The sequence below is a fragment of the Microtus pennsylvanicus genome, chromosome 10, assembly GCF_037038515.1.
Source record: "Microtus pennsylvanicus isolate mMicPen1 chromosome 10, mMicPen1.hap1, whole genome shotgun sequence".
Classification (NCBI taxonomy): Eukaryota; Metazoa; Chordata; class Mammalia; order Rodentia; family Cricetidae; genus Microtus; species Microtus pennsylvanicus.
This window is the reverse complement of record NC_134588.1, coordinates 101713432-101733285: the sequence shown is the minus strand read 5'-3', so window position 1 is coordinate 101733285 and position 19854 is coordinate 101713432. Positions and strand designations below refer to the sequence as shown.

Sequence of the window (19854 nt, the reverse complement as noted above, 5' to 3'; positions counted from 1 at the left end):
ATTTCTGCAGGCCAGAGGAGGGCACCGGACCTCATTACAGATGGTTGTGAGCCACCATGTGGTTGCCGGCAATTGAACTCAGGACCTTTGGAAGAGCAGGCAATGCTCCTAACCACCAAGCCATCTCTCCAGCCCTGTAACCATTTCTTGATAATGATGACTTTACCCTTACTGACTGAATAATAACTGTTTTTATTAATTTTTTTAAAACAGGGTTTTGTCATGTGTTTCCCAAAGTTGGGCTCAAGTGATTCTCCTGCCTCAGCTGCTGGAAACTGAGATCACAGACTTCAGTAGGCCTGACATCTAATAATTATTTTTAAAGACTTAGTGTTTTGAAAGTAAAGCACTGTATAACAAGTATAAAGTACTATATATATGTCAAGTATAAAGTACTATATGTCAAGTATAAAGTACTGTGTATGGTGATAAAGTACTGTATGTCAAGTATAAAGTACTGTGTATGGTGATAAAGTACTGTATGTCAAGTATAAAGTACTGTGTATGGTGATAAAGTACTATATGTCAAGTATAAAGTACTGTGTATGGTGATAAAGTACTGTATGTCAAGTATAAAGTACTGTGTATGGTGATAAAGTACTGTATGTCAAGTATAAAGTACTGTGTATGGTGATAAAGTACTGTATGTCAAGTATAAAGTACTGTGTATGGTGATAAAGTACTGTATGTCAAGTATAAAGTACTGTATGTCAAGTATAAAGTACTGTGTATGGTGATAAAGTACTGTATGTCAAGTATAAAGTACTGTGTATGGTGATAAAGTACTGTGCTGTGTACGGGGATAAGGTACTGTGTACTGGGATAAGGTACTGTGTACTGGGATAAGGTACTGTGTACGGGGATAAGGTACTGTGTACTGGGATAAGGTACTGTGTACGGGGATAAGGTACTGTGTACTGGGATAAGGTACTGTGTACGGGGATAAGGTACTGTGTACTGGGATAAGGTACTGTATACGGGGATAAGGTACTGTGTATGGGGATAGGTACTGTGTGATCGGTATGGCAACGATAAAGAATTCAACCATGTGGATTTTCTGTTAGGAACAGGAACAACCATACTTTCTAACTCTGATAACTTTCTTTACTGTTCTGCAAAGGCTCTCGGAGTCTGGACATATGGACAGACCCTCTCTTGGTTTCTACCTTCACCCAGCACCCACCTTACAGAAACCTGCTGTAGGAATCAGAGGGCCAGAGGGCCATTCAAACTACCTTCCTGTGGAAGAGGAAGACTATTTCTAATTCTGTATTCTGGAAGCTGTCTCTGCTAAGGGGACTGTGCACGGCTACATGGCTCCCTACATGGGTCTGGAGTATGGAACATAAAAACAAAGACAGGCTCAAAAGCAAAAGTGAGTCTAAGCTACACATTTAAAAATATGTTTATTAAATCTATCAGAGCGTTCACTGAAGGAGTAAGGATCGATTTCAGGGATTTCCTATCATTATAAAATGAATTACAATGAGTTGCGACAGACTCAGGAGCCACCGCTCTGAGGACAACTATTGCACGTGGAAAGCAGCATGACATCTGCAGAGGGAACACCACACCCAGAGCTCCTCACCCTTCACGCTGACTGTAATGTAGGGATCGATGCACTGCCCAGCATCTTTCAGACCGATTCTCTCAATTCTGATGGTGAGTAACGTCATCCCTGGTTCTGAGGGCAATCGGGGCAATAAAGTACCTGGCAGCAGAGAAGCCATAGTAAAAATCAGGTTACCCATAATTCCAGAGAGAACATTTTAGCATGCAGAAGAGACACAGGCTTCCTTGTAACTTAGCAACCAGGCAGGCATTGCCCATCTTGCTTTCTACCACTCTCAAACACTGTATCATTCCTTTTTTGTTTTTGAGGATGTTCTTAGGTTCCCAAGTATGGAGATTATAGACAAGTGTCATCACACCTAACTTGGTGGTATTCTCTCTGAACACATATTTAGTTATACATAAGATAAATCTGTACTCCATACTTCACAAACACCATAAATAGAATTATTTAGGCAAGCATATTAAAAATTCATGTTAAGCTGCTACAAAATTGATAATACAGCAATCCACATAATACATATATTCAGTATACTTGTAAAGATACACCTTATATCTCAATATGAACTTGTAGAAAAAAATAGAACAGTTTTGAAGTATTTTCTGTTATTCTGAAGCATGAGAAGTTTGAGAGTAAACCAGAAAATCCTTCAGTTACTACTAATTTATAGTTTAATATTCAGAGATTCAATTATTAGGTAGATTATTAAAGCCTAATTTCCTATCTATTCCTCACCCAATTATGCATGAAGTTTGTACTAGAGGAAATGGCAATATAAAACTGAAAGAGCAATTCATCAATTAAAGTTTTAGAACTTAAAGACTGGGCTAGAGACATGGCTCAGTGGGTAAGTGTGCTTTCTCTGCTAGCTGACTTTGAATACGGAACATCTGGGTAAAAAGCTGGACACGATTGCGCTTGCCTGTGACCTGAGCATTAAGAGCACGGGGGAGAAAGGCAGAGGAGTCCCAGTCTCAAATGCTGAGATTCCAATTCAGACTCTGCCTCAAGGAATAAGGTAGAGGCTGCTGCTGAATACACTCCACATTCTGCTCTGGTCTCCAAGTCTGTGTGCATGGCACGTGTACCCAAAACTTAGGTCATGCACCAGGCACGCATATACTACACACAGACCATGCCCCCCAAAAAAAACCTAAAAATCCACTCAAAGAGAAGAGCACCCCAACCCTCAAAAAAAATAAAAAGATCAATTTTAACCCAGCGTGTGTGCAGAAGTTAAACGACTTTCAGACACAACAATTACATAGGATCTGGCTGGTATCTTTCCTTTCTGTTCAACAATGTGCTACCCTACTTTTAACAATGAAGAATCCGAGAACAAGATTCAGTACCTTCTAAAATGAACACCTGATTGACAGTGAACAGGCGTGAGGAAACTGGTGGAGGGGGGCAATGAAAATGTAAAATGGAAGGTGGTCATGGATGCCACTTTATAAATCTAGAATTTATAAATTCTAAATAGAATCTTTATAAATCAAGAATCAACAAATAGTAGGCAAATTTTATATGAATACTATAATAATGCTATTAAAAATAATAGTTTTAAGATGTGTTAATTTTTTGGTGGGTTTGGTGTTTGTTTTGGGGGGCAGGGTCTCATGTAGCACAGGCTGACTCACATTCAAGGCAACCCTCCAACCTCAGTCCCCATGTGCTAGATTATGGGAGCTCCTAATCTTACTCCCTAATTTAAATACCAAGACAACACAAAAGTAAGAGTGGGGGATGGCTTTCACTGCAGTGTTTCATGAACAAAACTTAACGGGACAGGAGAAATTCTGGACATATACACAAAAATTCATGACTGTCTACACTGTCTTTGACAGTCCGATCACAAATACAGGCACCTTCCTGACTGTCTACACTGTCTTGACAGTCTGATTACAAATACAGGCACCTTCCTGACTGTCTACACTGTCTTTGACAGTCCGATCACAAATACAGGCACCTTCATGACTGTCTACACTGTCTTTGACAGTCCAATCACAAATACAGGCACCTTCATGACTGTCTACACTGTCTTTGACAGTCCGATTACAAATACAGGCACCTTCAGAAAGAGTGCTTTTCGCCGGACTAAGACACAAACTTGAGAAAGGTAAGAAATACCTTTGAAATTTTATGAAAGAAATGGGAGTACTTATATTTAGTTGAGTTCTTGTACAAAAAAGGTTCATGTGATTATATAAAATTTATTAGATAAATAATGAAATTTATGCCCTAATTCTTCTGTTAATGGACATCTGAGTTATCAACTTTTGATTTTTTAATACTACTATGCACACAGTGGCGAACATATTCTCATACAAACGTCTCTGAAACAGGAATTCTGAAGTTATCAGCTCCTACTGTGGATGTTCCATTTCTGTACCACCAACAGTGCAGTACAGTGGTCCTGCTGTGCTCCTCGGGCACTTTGTTTCTCAGATGCTTCACTTGAATCAGCTTAGGTGTGGCAGGCACTGACCTCACTGGAACTTGTATGGTCTCTGATGGCTAACAGTGCCTCATAGCTTTCTATTAGATCATAGATTTGGATTTTCTCCTTCCTGAAGAGGGTGTTCAATTATTTTTCCCACATTTCTCTTGAAATGTCCTTTCCTTATTAAGTTGTAAGAGATCTCTAATACATTAGAAAAAGTTCTGGTTTCATGTCTTATAAACAGCTTACTAGTGGCTTTTCTTTTAAAAAGCATTGCACTGAAACATAAAATATACATCTAAATGCCTAAATTTTAAGAGCAGCTTGCTGAATTTCACCATATGAACACACCTACGCCAGGGGCACCACAATGCTCCCACACCTATCAGACCTCTATTGGTTCTTCCAGAAGACAGTCAGCACGGCTGCTGTCCAGCGCAGAGCACAGCTCAGGCTGCAGGAATGACTGTTCTAATGGCATCTCCCACATCAGATTTCTTAATCCCTTTCTTCACCGTTTGTGCTTTTAAAAGGCCTACAGAAAAATGCGCTTAACTAGCAGGGCTAGAGATGGCTTGGTGGTTAAGAGCACTGATTGATCTTCCAGAGGTCCAAGCTTTGATTCTCAGCAGCCATATGATGGCTCAAACAACTGTCTGATCCAGTCCCAGAAGACCTGATGCCTTCTTCTGGACTCCAAATGCACTGCATGCATATAGTATGTGTACAGTCAAACTTGCAGGCTGAACATCCAATATATAAAATAAAAATGAAAATTGTGCTTAACTCAACGTTAGTGGCAAGCACTCTGTAGGTACTAGGCATGCATATGGTGCATATACATACATGTAGGCAAAGCACTAACACACAAAAGTTTTTGAAAAATGAATAAATATAATAAAATTAAAAATATAGAAATAATCATATGTCTTCAAAAGCAAAACAGACCAGAAATAATGTCTTGTACGTGAGAAGACCTGCCAGCAGCAACAGCTACTATGTGTAATTTCCCTAAAGTTATTTATAATCACAGGGAGAAAAGATCCTCATCCAAGCTCTTCTACAAATAAAAACAACTCATTATATCCTTCACTCCTCTTAGGTGAAGGTAGTGCTCCAGTATCTGCCCACCCGGGCCTACTTATACCAACCACAATTTGGTTAAAGACTGATTATATAACACAGGACAGGCTGATACTGCAGGATCAAGACAAAGCTTGGCCTGTGGCTGATGCTATGGGATAACCCCTCTGTATGCTATGAATATATATATAATATATTTTTTTTAAGTTTTCCGAGACAGGGTTTCTCTGTAGTTTTGGAGCCTGTCCTGGCACTACTCTTGTAGACCAGGCTGGCCTAGAACTCACAGAGATCCGCCTGCCTCTGCCTCCCGAGTGCTGGGATTAAAGGCGTGGGCCACCACCACCCGACCATGCTGTGAATATATTTTATTGCCATTGGTTAACAAAGAAGTTGATTTGGTCAATAGCTAGACAGAACAGAGCAGGGCGGGAAACCCAAGCGGAGATATAGGGAGAAGAAAAGAAGCCACAAGCCTCGTGGTAAAATATAGACTAATAGAAATGGGTTAATTTAAGTTGTAAGAGCTAGTTAATAATAAGTCTGAGTCATCGGTCAAACAATTATAATTAATATTAAGCCTCTGAATGATTATTTTATAAGCAGCTGTAGGGGACCAATGGGTGGGAGAGAAACCAGTCCAGCGGGACCAGGTAGAACAGAGAAAAGCCTCTGACTACAGGTTGGCACTTGGGATCTTAGATCTGATGAGGATTTCTATCTGTCCTGCTCATCTTACAATACCTGAACTGTGTGAGCAGTATAGCTTGTGCTGAACATTCTTTCCTTCTGAAATCTATAATTTTGGTCTACAGTAGGTAGAAAATGATTCTGTGATCAATTAACAACAGCAGTTCTGTGTGCTAAATCTCTAAGTAGACATTTCACCCTTCACAATGCTGTCACAACTTGATAGAGTAGGAATTAAATACTGCCTATGTGGCTGGCAGCACAGGGAAGGGGCTTTGGACTCTGTACCCATTTTCCTCTAATTTGGTCCATATGCCTTTTCCTTTGGCTAATTTTGCTCCTGTGTTCTCGTGCATAGCTTCTAGCTGTGAGTCCTGGTGAATCACTTAACATGTGTTCTGAGGACCACTAACACAGATGGCCCTATCACACTGTGTGCTGAGATAACCACAGACAGTGGCCTGGCCATGGAACTCAATTTGTAGCAAGGGCTCTGGAAAGGTTTTACGCTGCATTAGCAGACCAAGTGTCCCACTGGATAAAGCAGTGCATATTCTGTGTAAGGATGCCCACCAGGAACTCTAGCAGAAAAAGAATCAGGAGGGCCTGCTCCAGCACCACCTTCTTCATCTTCTTCAAATTCCAAATTCTCTTCTTCACCAGGTGCTAAAATTCGTCTACATGGAAGAGAGAGAGAGAGAGAAAACTAAACAATGAACTAGAATACTTAATACACCAACAAGGCCTCGCAGCTGTTCCACAGGTTGCTGAGTATTCTAAGAGTTTAACATATTGTTACCAGTGTTGGTGTCGATCACAAAGATACCAAAGTGGATAAAACAACAACAAACATAACCGAAAGGTGGGTATAAAGAGGACAGCAAGAGCAGAAGATGAATATAAATACTTATTTACCTTAATGGAATAGGCTGAACATCAAATGGGAATTCTTTATTATATGTAAGGATATTCTTCAGGACTGCAATAAAAAGACAAAGAAACATGAATTCTTCTTCCTTTTTTCTTTTTTAGTTTTTCAAGGCAGGGTTTCTCTGTGTAGCTTTGGAGCCTGTCCAGGAACTTGTTCTGTAGACCAGGCTGGCCTCGAACTCACAGAGATCTGTCTGCCTCTGCCTCCTGAGTGCTGGAATTAAAGGCGTGTGCCACCGTCACCCAACGAAAACATGAATTCTTCTATAAAAAACTAAATTTTAGCTCACAGAGCTAGTTTTTAATAAATTTTACCATGAACATTTAAGATGACAATTAAAGATGACAATTAAAGAGATACAGGAGCATATCTTCATCTGTTTTGAGTTTTCTCCAGGATGTTACCAAACTGATATGGTTTATGTTGGCAGTTATACATCTCCTTTTATGATGAAATTTACTGCTTATGTCTATATATTTACAGACATAGACACAGTAGAATAAATCCTAAGGAGAAGTCTCCAGACAGCATGGAGACTTCTGTACTCCATGTAGTACCTGTGTCCTGCCTGTGGTTACATTCACAGCTCCCTTTGGGCATGTGAGCTTAGAGGGAGGGAGATGCTCTGCAATGCTGCTGGGTCTACAGAATTACTCTAAGTCTATAATTCAGTGTTTCATTTCCACCCTTATGTAAGGGTCCCAGTAACAAGCTGCAAATTACAAGAAGGTGAATCTACAGCATGAAATGGACAACATAAAAGGCGCCTGGAACTTAGTGCTCAATACACTAAGCCTTTAATTTTGCAGTCACATAGTTCAGAGCTGAAAGAGGTAGGGCATATTGGTACTTAGCAAATAGCCTCTAAAGAGGGTATCCAGAGGGCACAGGTTGCAACTGCACGACATGCTCCAATGATTGTCAGTTTTTACCCAACTTCTTATATGTGCACTTATAGAATCCAGTGTGGGAAAAAAATGTCAGAAGTCACAGTTCTCTTTGGTTTATACTCTTTTTCTTTAGCTTGCCTTCTTCCTCCCACTATCTTACTTTTTCTCAGTAACTGTGTACTTAGTGACCACAATGTTAGGACTCTTAGATACACCGAGATCAAGAACTCTTAAAAGGATCTTAAACCAAACTCATGAGAAACAAACAACAAACATGTCACCCAACAGACCAGATAATATACAAATGTGGGAAGCTAAATGGCAGCGTCACAGAGGACAGGGGAGGAGCAACACATCCTGCTCTATTCTGTCCTGAGTAAATGTCCCCTCAACAGCATAAAGCTGGAAAGATGTGCAACAGAAAGGTTGTTCTTCTGATGACTCTCTTATAATAAAATCTTATTACCTACATTAACATTCTACAGATCTAGACAGACTAGAGCTCATCCTGAAGTGAAGTCTTTAGACTTGTACACTGGCTGTGGTAGGTTGGAGGTTGAGATATACACTCAGCCAAAACTCCCATTTGGACCTTAGACCAAACTCAAGAAAAGCAGACCATGGATGCTGATAGTAGATAAGCTAATGTGTAAATGTGGCTACTGTTAGGACAGACACACAGAAACAGTGGAGCAGCTGGAACCCACAGGGTCAATGTCCAAAACTGTTGTCAGAAGACACTGGGGCTCTGACCCAGGATAGAGGCATCACCCACAGTCACTGCAGGGTTGGAACTTTCCAGTACTGGAGAAACAAGAGCAATAAAGGCACAGAGAAGGAAGTAGAGTTTTGGGGGGCTTGCTATTTTTGAGACAGAGTTTCACTCTATATCCCAACCTAGCCTAGAACTCACTATGTAACTTATGGCAATCTACCCACCTCAGCCTCTTGAACAAGCATGCCCCACCACATCCAGCAAGGTTTGACTTCTTCAAATAATAGAAAGTTTACAAGCAAGAAAGGACTATCAGAGACCAAAGTGGTTTAAATAAAACGTCTGCCCTGCAATTCCAACAACTAAAGTGTGTAACTATTCTAAAGTCATGTAAATTACTTAGTTTTCCCAGTCCTAAAATGAAAATGCCACTTCCTTTACAGACTACAGAGTGAACTAAAATTAAAGAATATATATGAGATGCAGGGGAAATTTTGAAGTGTTGAACATTACCAATACTCAGCTGTATCTGTATTTTATAAATGTCTTTTTCATTTTTCTTTGTTTTTGGGTCTCAGTGCTTAAAAAGAGAGTAAGCAGAAACCTGCACTGTTATGCATGAATTACTATTTGCCATGGCTTTCCATTGTGACTGACTAGAATCCTAGTGTTTCCTGCCTCACAAAGAGTTCTGCCTTTTCAAAGCATAGTAACATCCCTTCTGAAGATGGATAACAAATGGAGCCAACATGGCCAACTACATCAACATAAAATCTGAGAGAGCTTGGGAAGCAATTCTAGACACAAAAGAACAGAGTTAAGCATGGTTCTTGGTAGCAGCATTTTCTCAGGTGGACTCTGTTTGCTAGGGGAAAGCATCTAATTTAAGAGAGGCTTCCTGACTCAGCTTTAGCTGCAAAAACTTTGCAGCTCTTTTAAGAGGCCCCACCACCAAACACTTACATGGTGTTTATGAATAGCTGACAGCATGCTTCTTGGTGGTGGCAGGGACTTTAAAACTTCATAGAGTTGTGGCAATAAACATGGCTCCCGTCAGTACCTCTGACATGAAGCTAGACACTCAGAAAGCTAAGGAATGGGGAGGATCCAGCTGTCAAAGCCATGGCTTTAATTTTAGCCATACTGCTTAGCAAATTAAAGACTCATGTGGTGAGAAAAAGAAAGATATACAGTAAGATAGAACCAGACGATAAAAAACCTCTGAACACATTACAGTGTGCTTAAAAATATATGTACGCTTGGGAGAAAAAAGAAAAACAATAAAGTCCTTGGGAGTGGTGGCACACACCTTTAATCCCAGCATTTGGGTGGCAGAGACAGGTGGATCTTTGTGAGTTCAAAGACAGAGTGAGTTCCAGGACAGCCTAAGATACAAAGAGAAACCCTATCTCAAAAACAAAAATTAAAAATAAAAGAAATAGAGTTTAAAATAAAGTGATGTGAAGATGGAAAATATACAGAGTTTGGATACTGTATGTTGTTGTCTTTGAATTGTTTGATGACTGAGGAAGGACCAACAGATGCTAAAAGACATTTGATTATAAATGTTACTAGATTAATCCAACATATATTTTGAAAGTGCCTTAAAAAAAAAAGAAAGTGCCTTGACTTCAAATTTTAAGTCAAAAGATACGTTACTTTGGAGAAGAGGTTTTGTTTTTATTTCCAGAGGAAATGGGAGGTTGTGGATTCATTCTGGGTTAAGAAAAATCAGGTTTGAATAAGGAAGACCCTCTGAAAAATCTCTGATGAGAGCAGATTTCCCAGATGATCCAACATGTCAGAGGACCTCTGTTGGAGTTTCCTCTGAAATCAAGAACAGCCTCAAGATTGCTGCCTGAGATGATCAAGCTCAAAGAATAGTCCAGTCAGGACTTGACCATATCTTAAATTTTCTTTAGTTCCCCAAAAGATTATACGCGACCCCAATCAGCAGGAAGTAGCCTAGAAAACTACACCCATATTCCCAAAAAATGGATTGTGGATGTTTGTCTTTGTTTAGAGTGTTAGTTACAAATTGCTATGGATAATGGTCAGGAAAAAAGCTAAACAAAGGAAATTAGATTCAAAGTTCTTGTTTTGGAAAAAAAAGAGGGAGAAGTGCTGTGGGACAATGGTAATGTACTCTGTAAAGATTTATCACTTGTACTGGTTAAATAAAATGCTGACTGGCTAGTAGCCAGGCAGGAAGTATAGGTGGGGCAACCAGAAAGGAGAATTCTGGGAAGAGGAAAGGCTCAGTCTGCAGACATCACCCAGATGCAGAGGAAGATCAGAATGCCTCACTGAAAAAGGTACCAAGCCACATGGCTAACACAGACAAGAATTATGGGTTAATGTAAGATGTAAGAGTTAGTTAATAAGAAAGCCTGAGTTAATAGGCCAACCAGTTTATAATTAATGTAAGCCTCTGTGTGTTTCTTTGGGACTGAATGGCTGCGGGACTGGGCGGGACAGAAACCTCTGTCAACACTTTATGATTATAGTAAACTGTTAACTCAGTAAATAGCAGTTAATCACACGGTAGAGAGAATGACATTGTCATTAATATTAGTTGACACAGAAGCCATATTTTCTAATAATAAAAGGGGAAAAAACCAACCTTTAAAATATGTGAAAGACACTGAAAGCTACATCGGTTACAAAGAATGTTTTCCCTTCGGAAAATGAGAGGACATAGGGTCTAGTGTAGCCCAGGCTGGCCTTATGCTCACTACATAGTTGAGGTTAAACTTTAATTCCTAATCCTCCCGCCTCCACCTTCAAAGTGGAATGATTACAGGCATGCATGTGGTAGTTTGAAAGAAAATGGCCCCAAAGGAAGTGGCAGTATTAAGAGGTGTGACTTTGTTAGGGTAGTTTTGGCCTTGTTGGAGAAGTGTGTCACTGTGGGGGTAGGTTTTGAGGTTTCCTATGCTCAGGATACCACCCAGGGTCTCAGTAGATTTTCTGTTGCCTGCAAGATGTAGGACTCTCACTACCCCCTTCAGCCTGCACACCGTCATGTTCTCTGCCATGATGATAGTGGACTGACCCTCTGAACTGTAAGGGAGACCCTCAATGAAATGTTTCCTTTATAAGAGTTGCCATGGTCACGGGGTCTGCACAGCAGTAAAACCCAAAGACACCACAGCTGCAAATATTTTGCTTTTTGTACACTTCTTTTTTCCGGTATTAGTGCTTTGGAATAGAAATACTTGGATTAGAGAGATGACTCCGCGTTTAAGAGCATGTGTTATTCTTTGAGAGAACCATACAGTTCAGTTCCAAGCACCCACTCAGGGTGGTTCACAACCATCTCTAACTTCGGTTCCTATGGATGAGACCCTGTTGTGGCCTCTGAAAGCGCATGCACTCCTATGTATACCCCAACCACAGGAATGTCCCTATGGCCTGCTTCCATCAGACAAGACTCACTGTTTTTTCTTCTTGTTACATTTTATGTATTTTGTGTGCATGCACGGTAGAGGACAGCTTTTGGGAATAGGTTCTTTCCTTCCACTATGTGGGTCCCGGGGATTGACCTCAAGTAGTCAGGATTGGTGGCAAGTGTCTTTATACTCTGAGCCACCTTGCTAGTTCCAGGCCTCACTTTTTAAGTGTTTTACAGTCTTGCACCAGCAGCTGAGGACCATTCAGTTTTATGAACTTTTACTATTCTGACGCCTTTAGTGTCCTCTCTTACTGAGAATCAGTCCCCCAGCCTCTCAAACTCACAAAAAAATGGACTTGTCATCCCCTTGCAGTTCATTCAAATCTACTGAATACAGCACAAATTTGCTGAGTTTATAGTGATGTGGGATTCCTTTATGCTATAAATATGTTTTTTTTTTGTTTTTTTTTTTACCATTGGTTAATAAAGAAGCTACTTTTGTGTATGACAGGGCAGAATAGAGCAAGACAGGAAAACTAAACTGAATGCAGGGAGAAAGAAGGCAGCTGTGACCTTGCTGCATTTGTTTGTTTCCTTGTGGTTCTGGGGATGCCTCCTCACACACGCTGGCTATGTGCTCTACCATTGAGAACACCAGTCTCAGAGTTATAATCTTTAATTAAAGCCATCAATGTGCTTTTCTCCAAAATATCTTATACACAGCCAGTCATGGAAGACCATATATTATTCCATTTGTGTAAAATGTTCAGACTAGGCAAATTTATAGACAAACTAGTGGTTGCCTAGACCTGGTGACTGGAGAGGGTCAGAATCTGAATGAGAGAACCAGTGATGCTAGTGGATACAGAGCTTCTTTTCAAAATGATACACAGATGTGGGAGTGTCATATATCAATCTGTTGATTTCATTGGTTAAGCAATAAAGAAACTGCTTTGGCCCATTTTATTGGTTAGAACATAGGTGGGTGGAGTAAACAGAACAGAATGCTGGGAGAAAGAAGCTGAGTAAAGGAGTCGCCATGATTCTCCCACTCCAGGCAGACTCAGGTTAAGATCATTCCTGGTAAGCCAGCTTATGGACTACACAGATTAATAGAAATGGGTTAGATCGATATGTAAGAGCTAGCCAATAAGAAACTGAAACTAATGGGCCAGGCGGTGTTTAAAAGAATGCAGTTTCCATGTAATTATTTCTGGTAAAGCTAACCGTGCGGGCGGCCGGGTGCCAGGGATGCAGCCCACCGCCCTTACTACAACAATACACTGTCAAGACAATAAAAATGAGTAATTATAACTCTAAATTAGTGAATTTTATGGTTTCTAAATAACATTCACTGAAGCTACCAATAAAAAACTTATATAAAGTATTTGTTAACGTTTTTAAAAGAAACCATAAAAGTTCTATGAATAGAAAAATGTGATCAGAAAAAATTAAAAATGTTTACATTATTTAATTGGCATTTCTATATTCACTGAGAACAGGTAAGAACTACTTAGAAATATAAAATTATAGTTCTTGTAACAAAAAGGTTATGTCTGCATTACATAAAACACCAAAACTATTAAAATGACAGTTCATCCTAATTCTTGCCATATGGAAAAGAACCTTCTCTGAAGAGATGAAATATGATCATCTAACAATTGTGGAAAAGCCAGAGTCATAGCAGATCTGTGTTTCTGTGTTTTTGTTGCTTCTCTCTACCAATCCAAGCAAAACAACAGAAATCTGACCCTGCTGAGCACCGACGCCGCAAACCTCGGAGCCTGGTCCTTCCATTACAAGCGCGTTCCCACTCCCTCAGCCTTGCCATGAGCAGGGAATCGGCAGCTTGTGAAGTTGATATGAACATCTCTTTAGTTCTTTCACCTCTCACACAAGGTGTGGAGACACCAGAAGGACTGCAGTGATTCAGGCTCTGCCAGCTACCAGGGGCTGCAGTAGAACACAGCCAATTCATCTCCTCTTCAACTATAAAGCAAGATTCTTTCTAAGATGCCACGATTTTGATTCCCTACTTAGAATCTGCCTTAACAGATGGGTCTGAGAGCTGTTCTTCCCTGTCTACAAAAGCATGTTAAACCATGCAATCCTGCCTTGCTGGTATTGGCTAAGGTTTGCTCAGTCATATTCACCTCTGCCCATACTGCAGACATTTCAAGAAAGAGAACATTCATCTGAATCAGCAAAAAAGGAAAAAAAAAAAAGGAGTGGTAGTGGCCTTCAGGCAGCATCTTAACCACCAAAATATTTAAAGAAATTATTTACTTCAGAAAGTTTTAGAGGAAAAGGAAAGAAATAAACGCCACAAGCAAGAATTTCGTAGCATGGGCTACAGTTCTCATGCCATGTAAACTCATTGGCATCACTGACTATAGTTTATCTTCTTCCTTAGACTCTGCTGTAAATGTCTGTCAAAGAAACCAATCTTATTAAAGCCACCAAAACAAAATAAAGGTTAATAGATATTTACACCAAATTATAACTACTACAAATATTGCAGGGATTTAAGAAGGACTAAAAAGATGTTACATAGCGAGGTATCAGGAGAAAACCACCATCTATGCTAAACAGTGTTAACATCTACCATGAATTATTTCCCTAAAGAGATGACAAGAGCACCAGAAGAAAACACTTACTTGGTTCTAGCTTCTTCAGGTCCTCCAGTTTAAATTCTTCTTGGGACTGTGTGGACTAAATTTAAAATATGCACATTACATCTTTTTACTACAAAGATTTCACTGTACCCTATGTCTCTTAAGTGGTAAAACCAAAAATTCAAAGTGACTCAAAATCTATTTCTTGCTTTCAAGGTAGGAAACAAAAAGTTCCAAACTGGGTTTTGTTTGTTTTACATTCCCAGTATATTAAGGCTAAATGCAATAAAAAAAATTAAAGCTACATCTTTGATTGCTATAGTTTACAACATATGAACCAAACCCTGTGAGTGTGCGTGTTACTGAGGAATTCCCTTGGCTGTAAACTCCCCTGAGATGACACAGCACGAATGTCTACTATTTCAGCAGAACAATCATGTCAGAAAGCTAAGAACACCTCTACTTACCTGTAACGCTGCACTTCGCAATTCTAAACATGTGGCGATTTTGCCTATGGTTCTCTGTAGGGAGATAAAAAACAACAACACTATACTATAAAATAATATCGGGTAATTTTTATCAGTAAGAGGCTTTTTTTTTTTCGAGACAGGGTTTCTCTGTGGCTTTGGAGCCTGTCCTGGAACTAGCTCTGTAGACCAGGCTGGTCTCGAACTCACAGAGATCCGCCTGCCTCTGCCTCCCGAGTGCTGGGATTAAAGGCGTGCGCCACCATCGCCCGGCGGCTTTTTTTAAAAACAAGTTAAATCTCATTTTTCTGTAGCATCTGGTAGACCCAAGAGAAGAAAAGCAGGACGCAAAGGCCTGAGATGAGGTCTGTGTGTACTCTCCACAGTAACAGCCTACAAACAATTCTCAGTAAAGGTCACTTTGGTAACAGCTTTGAACATGATTTAAAGGGTAATGAATACAGTTAATAATGGAAACCAATATGGAATTTCCCTCCAAAATTAAAATTAGGGCTGGCAAGACGGCCTAGCAAGTGTTTGCTGCCAAGACTAATGACCTGAGTTCAATCCCCAGAACATGCATGATCAAAGAAAAGACCTACAAGTTATCCTTTAACGTCTATATGGATGTGATGGCCCATACATCCACACACATGCACATACATACATAAACACTCACATACACATACATAAAATGCAAAAAAATCATTAAAACATTAAAAGTAGAACTACCATATGGCCCAGAAGGCCTACTCCTCGGTGAACAAAGGACATGACATCAGTATGTTCAAGAGATATTTAGACTCTTGTTTCCTGCAGTCCTATTCAGTTGCCACAAACCAGAAAGACTCCTAAGTATCCACTGACTGACACACGAATAAGGAAAATGTGCTCGTCCATACAATAGGACAAGAAAGACCATCATTTGGAATTAGGGATCAAGCTAAGCCAAGTAAGTCAGGAACAGAAAGGCAGGGACCACACACTCTCGCTCATCTGGAACATTAACAAGCTGAGCAGACAGAGTGGGTAGCTAGAGGCTGTGGAGAGACAGAGGGAGGAGAGGGAAAAGATGGCAAAGGAGTGCTAAGTTACAGTAAGACAGGAGCGAGAAGGTCTGCTGTGCTATCACCACACAGTGGGATATGGCACACTTCACAGAATCCAAAGAAAGAACCCAAAAGGCCAGGATGTGGTGTGGTTGGTAGAGTGCTCGCCTGACATGCACAAAGTCCTGGGCTCAATCCCTAGCACGACAGGCTAAAACCAGACACAGGGCACAGCCCTCAAATCCCAGCACTCACGCGGTAGCATGACCAAGAATTCAAAGTCATCCTTAGGGGCTGGAGAGATGGCTCAGTAGTTAAGAGCATTGCTTGCTCTTCCAAAGGTCCTGAGTTCAATTCCCAGCAACCACATGGTGGCTCACAACCATCTGTAATGAGGTCTGGTGCCCTCTTCTGGCCTGCAGACATACACACAGACAGAATATTGTATGCATAATAAATAAATAAATATTTTTTTAAAAACAAAAAAAACAAAAAAACAAAGTCATCCTTAGCCACACAGCAAATTCTAAGCTGGCCTAGGCTACACAAGCTTGACTTAAAAAAAAAAATTCATCAGGAAGAAATCTCAATCCTGAATATCTATGCCCCTAATATAAAAGCACCCACGTATGTAAAAGAAACATTGCTAAAATTCAAGGCAGCCATCAAACCGCACACACTAATAGTAGGAGACTTCAACACTCCTCTTTCACCAATGGACAGGTCAATCAGACAGAAACCTAACAGAGAAATTAGAGAATTAATGGAGGTAATGAAGCAAATGGACTTAACAGACATCTATAGAATATTCCACCCAAATAGGAAAGAATATACCTTTTTCTCTGCAGCTCATGGATCCTTCTCGAAAATTGACCACATACTTGGTAACAAAGCTAACTTACACAGCTACAAAAAAATATTACTAACCACCTGTGTCTTATCAGACCACCATGGATTAAAGTTAGAATTCAACAACAATGCTACCCCCAGAAAGCCTACAAACTCATGGAAACTGAACAGTCAACTACTGAACCATACCTGGATTAAGGAGGAAATAAAGAAAGAAATTAAAGTCTTCCTTGAATTCAATGAAAATAAAGAAACAACATACTCGAACTTATGGGACACTATGAAAGCAGTCCTGAGAGGAAAGTTCATAGCACTAAGTGCCCACTTAAAGAAAACAGAGAAAGCACATATTGGAGACTTAACAGCCCACCTGAAAGCTCTAGAAAAAAAAGAAGCAGACTCACCTAGGAGGAGTAGAAGACTGGAAATAATCAAACTGAGGGCTGAAATCAACAAAATAGAAACACAAAAAACAATCCAAAGAATCAATGAATCAAGAAGCTGGTTCCTGGAAAAAATCAACAAGATTGACAAACCCCTATCCAAACTAATCAAACGGCAGAGAGAAAATTTGCAAATTAATAAGATCAGAAATGAAAAGGGAGACATAACCACAAACACAGAGGAAATTCAGAGAGTCATTAGATCTTACTACAAAAGCTTGTATGCCACTAAACTGGAAAATGTAAAAGAAATGGACACTTTCTTAGATAAATACGATTTACCAAAATTAAATCAGGACCAGGTGAACAAGCTAAACAGACCTGTCAGTCGCGAAGAACTAGAAGCTGTTATCAAAAACCTCCCTACCAAAAAAAGCCCAGGGCCAGATGGTTTCAATGCGGAATTCTACCAGAACTTCCAAGAAGACCTAATACCTATACTCCTCAATGTATTCCACAATATAGAAACAGAAGGGTCATTACCAAATTCCTTTTATGAAGCTACAGTTACTCTGATACCAAAACCACACAAAGACTCAACCAGGAAAGAGAATTACAGGCCGATCTCACTCATGAATATCGACGCAAAAATCCTCAACAAAATACTGGCAAACCGAATCCAAGAACACATCCGAAAAATTATCCATTATGATCAAGTAGGCTTCATTCCTGAGATGCAGGGCTGGTTCAACATACGAAAATCTATCAATGTAATCCATCATATAAATAAACTGAAAGAAAAAAACCATATGATCATTTCATTAGATGCTGAAAAAGCATTTGACAAAATTCAACACCCATTTATGTTAAAAGTCTTGGAGAGATTAGGGATACAAGGGTCATACCTAAATATAATAAAAGCTATATACAGCAAGCCGACAGCTAACATCAAATTAAATGGAGAGAAACTCAAAGCCATCCCGCTTAACTCAGGAACACGACAAGGCTGCCCACTTTCACCATACCTCTTCAATATAGTGCTGGAAGTTCTAGCAATAGCAATAAGACAGCATAATGGGATCAAGGGGATTCGAATTGGAAATGAAGAAGTTAAACTTTCGTTATTCGCAGATGATATGATAGTGTACATAAGCGACCTCCAAAATTCCACCAAAGAACTTTTACAGCTGATAAACAGCTTTAGTAATGTGGCAGGATACAAGATCAACTCCAAAAAATCAGTCGCCCTCCTATACTCAAAGGATATGGAAGCAGAGAGGGAAATCAGAGAAGCTTCTCCATTCACGATAGCCACAAACAGCATAAAATATCTTGGGGTAAATCTAACCAAGGAAGTGAAAGATCTATTTGACAAGAACTTTAAGGCATTGAAGAAAGAAATTGAAGAGGATACCAAAAAATGGATGGACATCCCTTGCTCTTGGATTGGGAGGATCAACATAGTAAAAATGGCAATTCTACCAAAGGCAATTTATAGATTCAATGCAATCCCCATCAAGATCCCATCAAAATTCTTCACAGATCTGGAGAGGACAATAATCAACTTTATATGGAAAAACAAAAAACCCAGGATAGCCAAAACAATCCTATACAATAAAGGATCTTCTGGAGGCATTACCATCCCTGACTTCAAACTCTATTACAGAGCTACAGTAATGAAAACAGGGTGGTACTGGCATAAAAACAGAGAAGTCGACCAATGGAATCGTATAGAAGACCCGGACTTTATCCCACAAACCTATGAACACCTCATTTTCGATAAAGGAGCTAAAAGTTTACATTGGAAGAAAGAAAGCATCTTCAACAAATGGTGCTGGCACAACTGGATGTCAACCTGTAGAAGAATGAAAATAGACCCATATCTATCACCGTGCACAAAACTCAAGTCCAAATGGATTAAAGACCTCAATATCAGCCCGAAAACACTGAACCTGATAGAAGAGAAAGTGGGCAATACCCTACAACAGATGGGCACAGGCGATCGCTTCTTAGGTATAACCCCAGAAGCACAGACATTAAGGGCAACATTGAATAAATGGGACCTACTAAAACTGAGAAGCTTCTGTAAAGCAAAGGACACTGTCACTAAGACACAAAGGCAACCTACTGACTGGGAGAAGATCTTCACCAACCCCGCAACAGACAAAGGTCTGATCTCCAAAATATATAGAGAACTCAAGAAACTAGACTTTAAAATGCTAATTAACCCAATTAAAAAATGGGGCGCTGAACTGAACAGAGAATTCTCAACAGAAGAAGTTCAAATGACCAAAAGACACTTAAGGTCATGCTCAACCTCCTTAGCGATCAGGGAAATGCAAATCAAAACAACTTTGAGATATCATCTTACACCTGTAAGATTGGCTAAAGTCAAAAACACCAAGGATAGCCTTTGCTGGAGAGGCTGTGGAGGAAGGGGTACCCTCATCCATTGCTGGTGGGAATGCAATCTTGTGCAACCACTGTGGAAGTCAGTGTTTCGGTTTCTCCGGAAATTCGGGATCAACCTACCCCTGGACCCAGCAATACCACTCTTGGGAATTTACCCAAGAGATGCTCTATCACATGTCAAAAGCATTTGTTCAACTATGTTCATAGCAGTATTATTTGTAATAGCCAGAACCTGGAAACAACCTAGATGCCCTTCAATGGAAGAATGGATGAAGAAAGTATGGAATATATACACACTAGAGTACTACGCTGCGGTAAAAAACAATGACTTCTCGAATTTTGCATGCAAATGGATGGAAA

General features: G+C 39.9%; 1 protein-coding gene across 2 annotated transcripts in view; it reads right to left on the bottom strand.

Moving 5' to 3' along the window:
• The window catches only part of Aida (axin interactor, dorsalization associated), a 45243-nt gene that overhangs the window by 7252 nt on the left and 18137 nt on the right, over window positions 1–19854 (bottom strand). For both annotated transcript variants that reach the window (XM_075989385.1, XM_075989386.1), the window contains exons 3-7: window positions 14802–14855; window positions 14377–14431; window positions 6705–6768; window positions 6363–6466; window positions 1589–1711 (exon numbers count right to left, since the gene is read on the bottom strand). In XM_075989385.1, the coding sequence (XP_075845500.1) occupies window positions 1589–1711; window positions 6363–6466; window positions 6705–6768; window positions 14377–14431; window positions 14802–14855 (400 nt within the window). The remainder of the gene's footprint in view (window positions 1–1588; window positions 1712–6362; window positions 6467–6704; window positions 6769–14376; window positions 14432–14801; window positions 14856–19854) is intronic.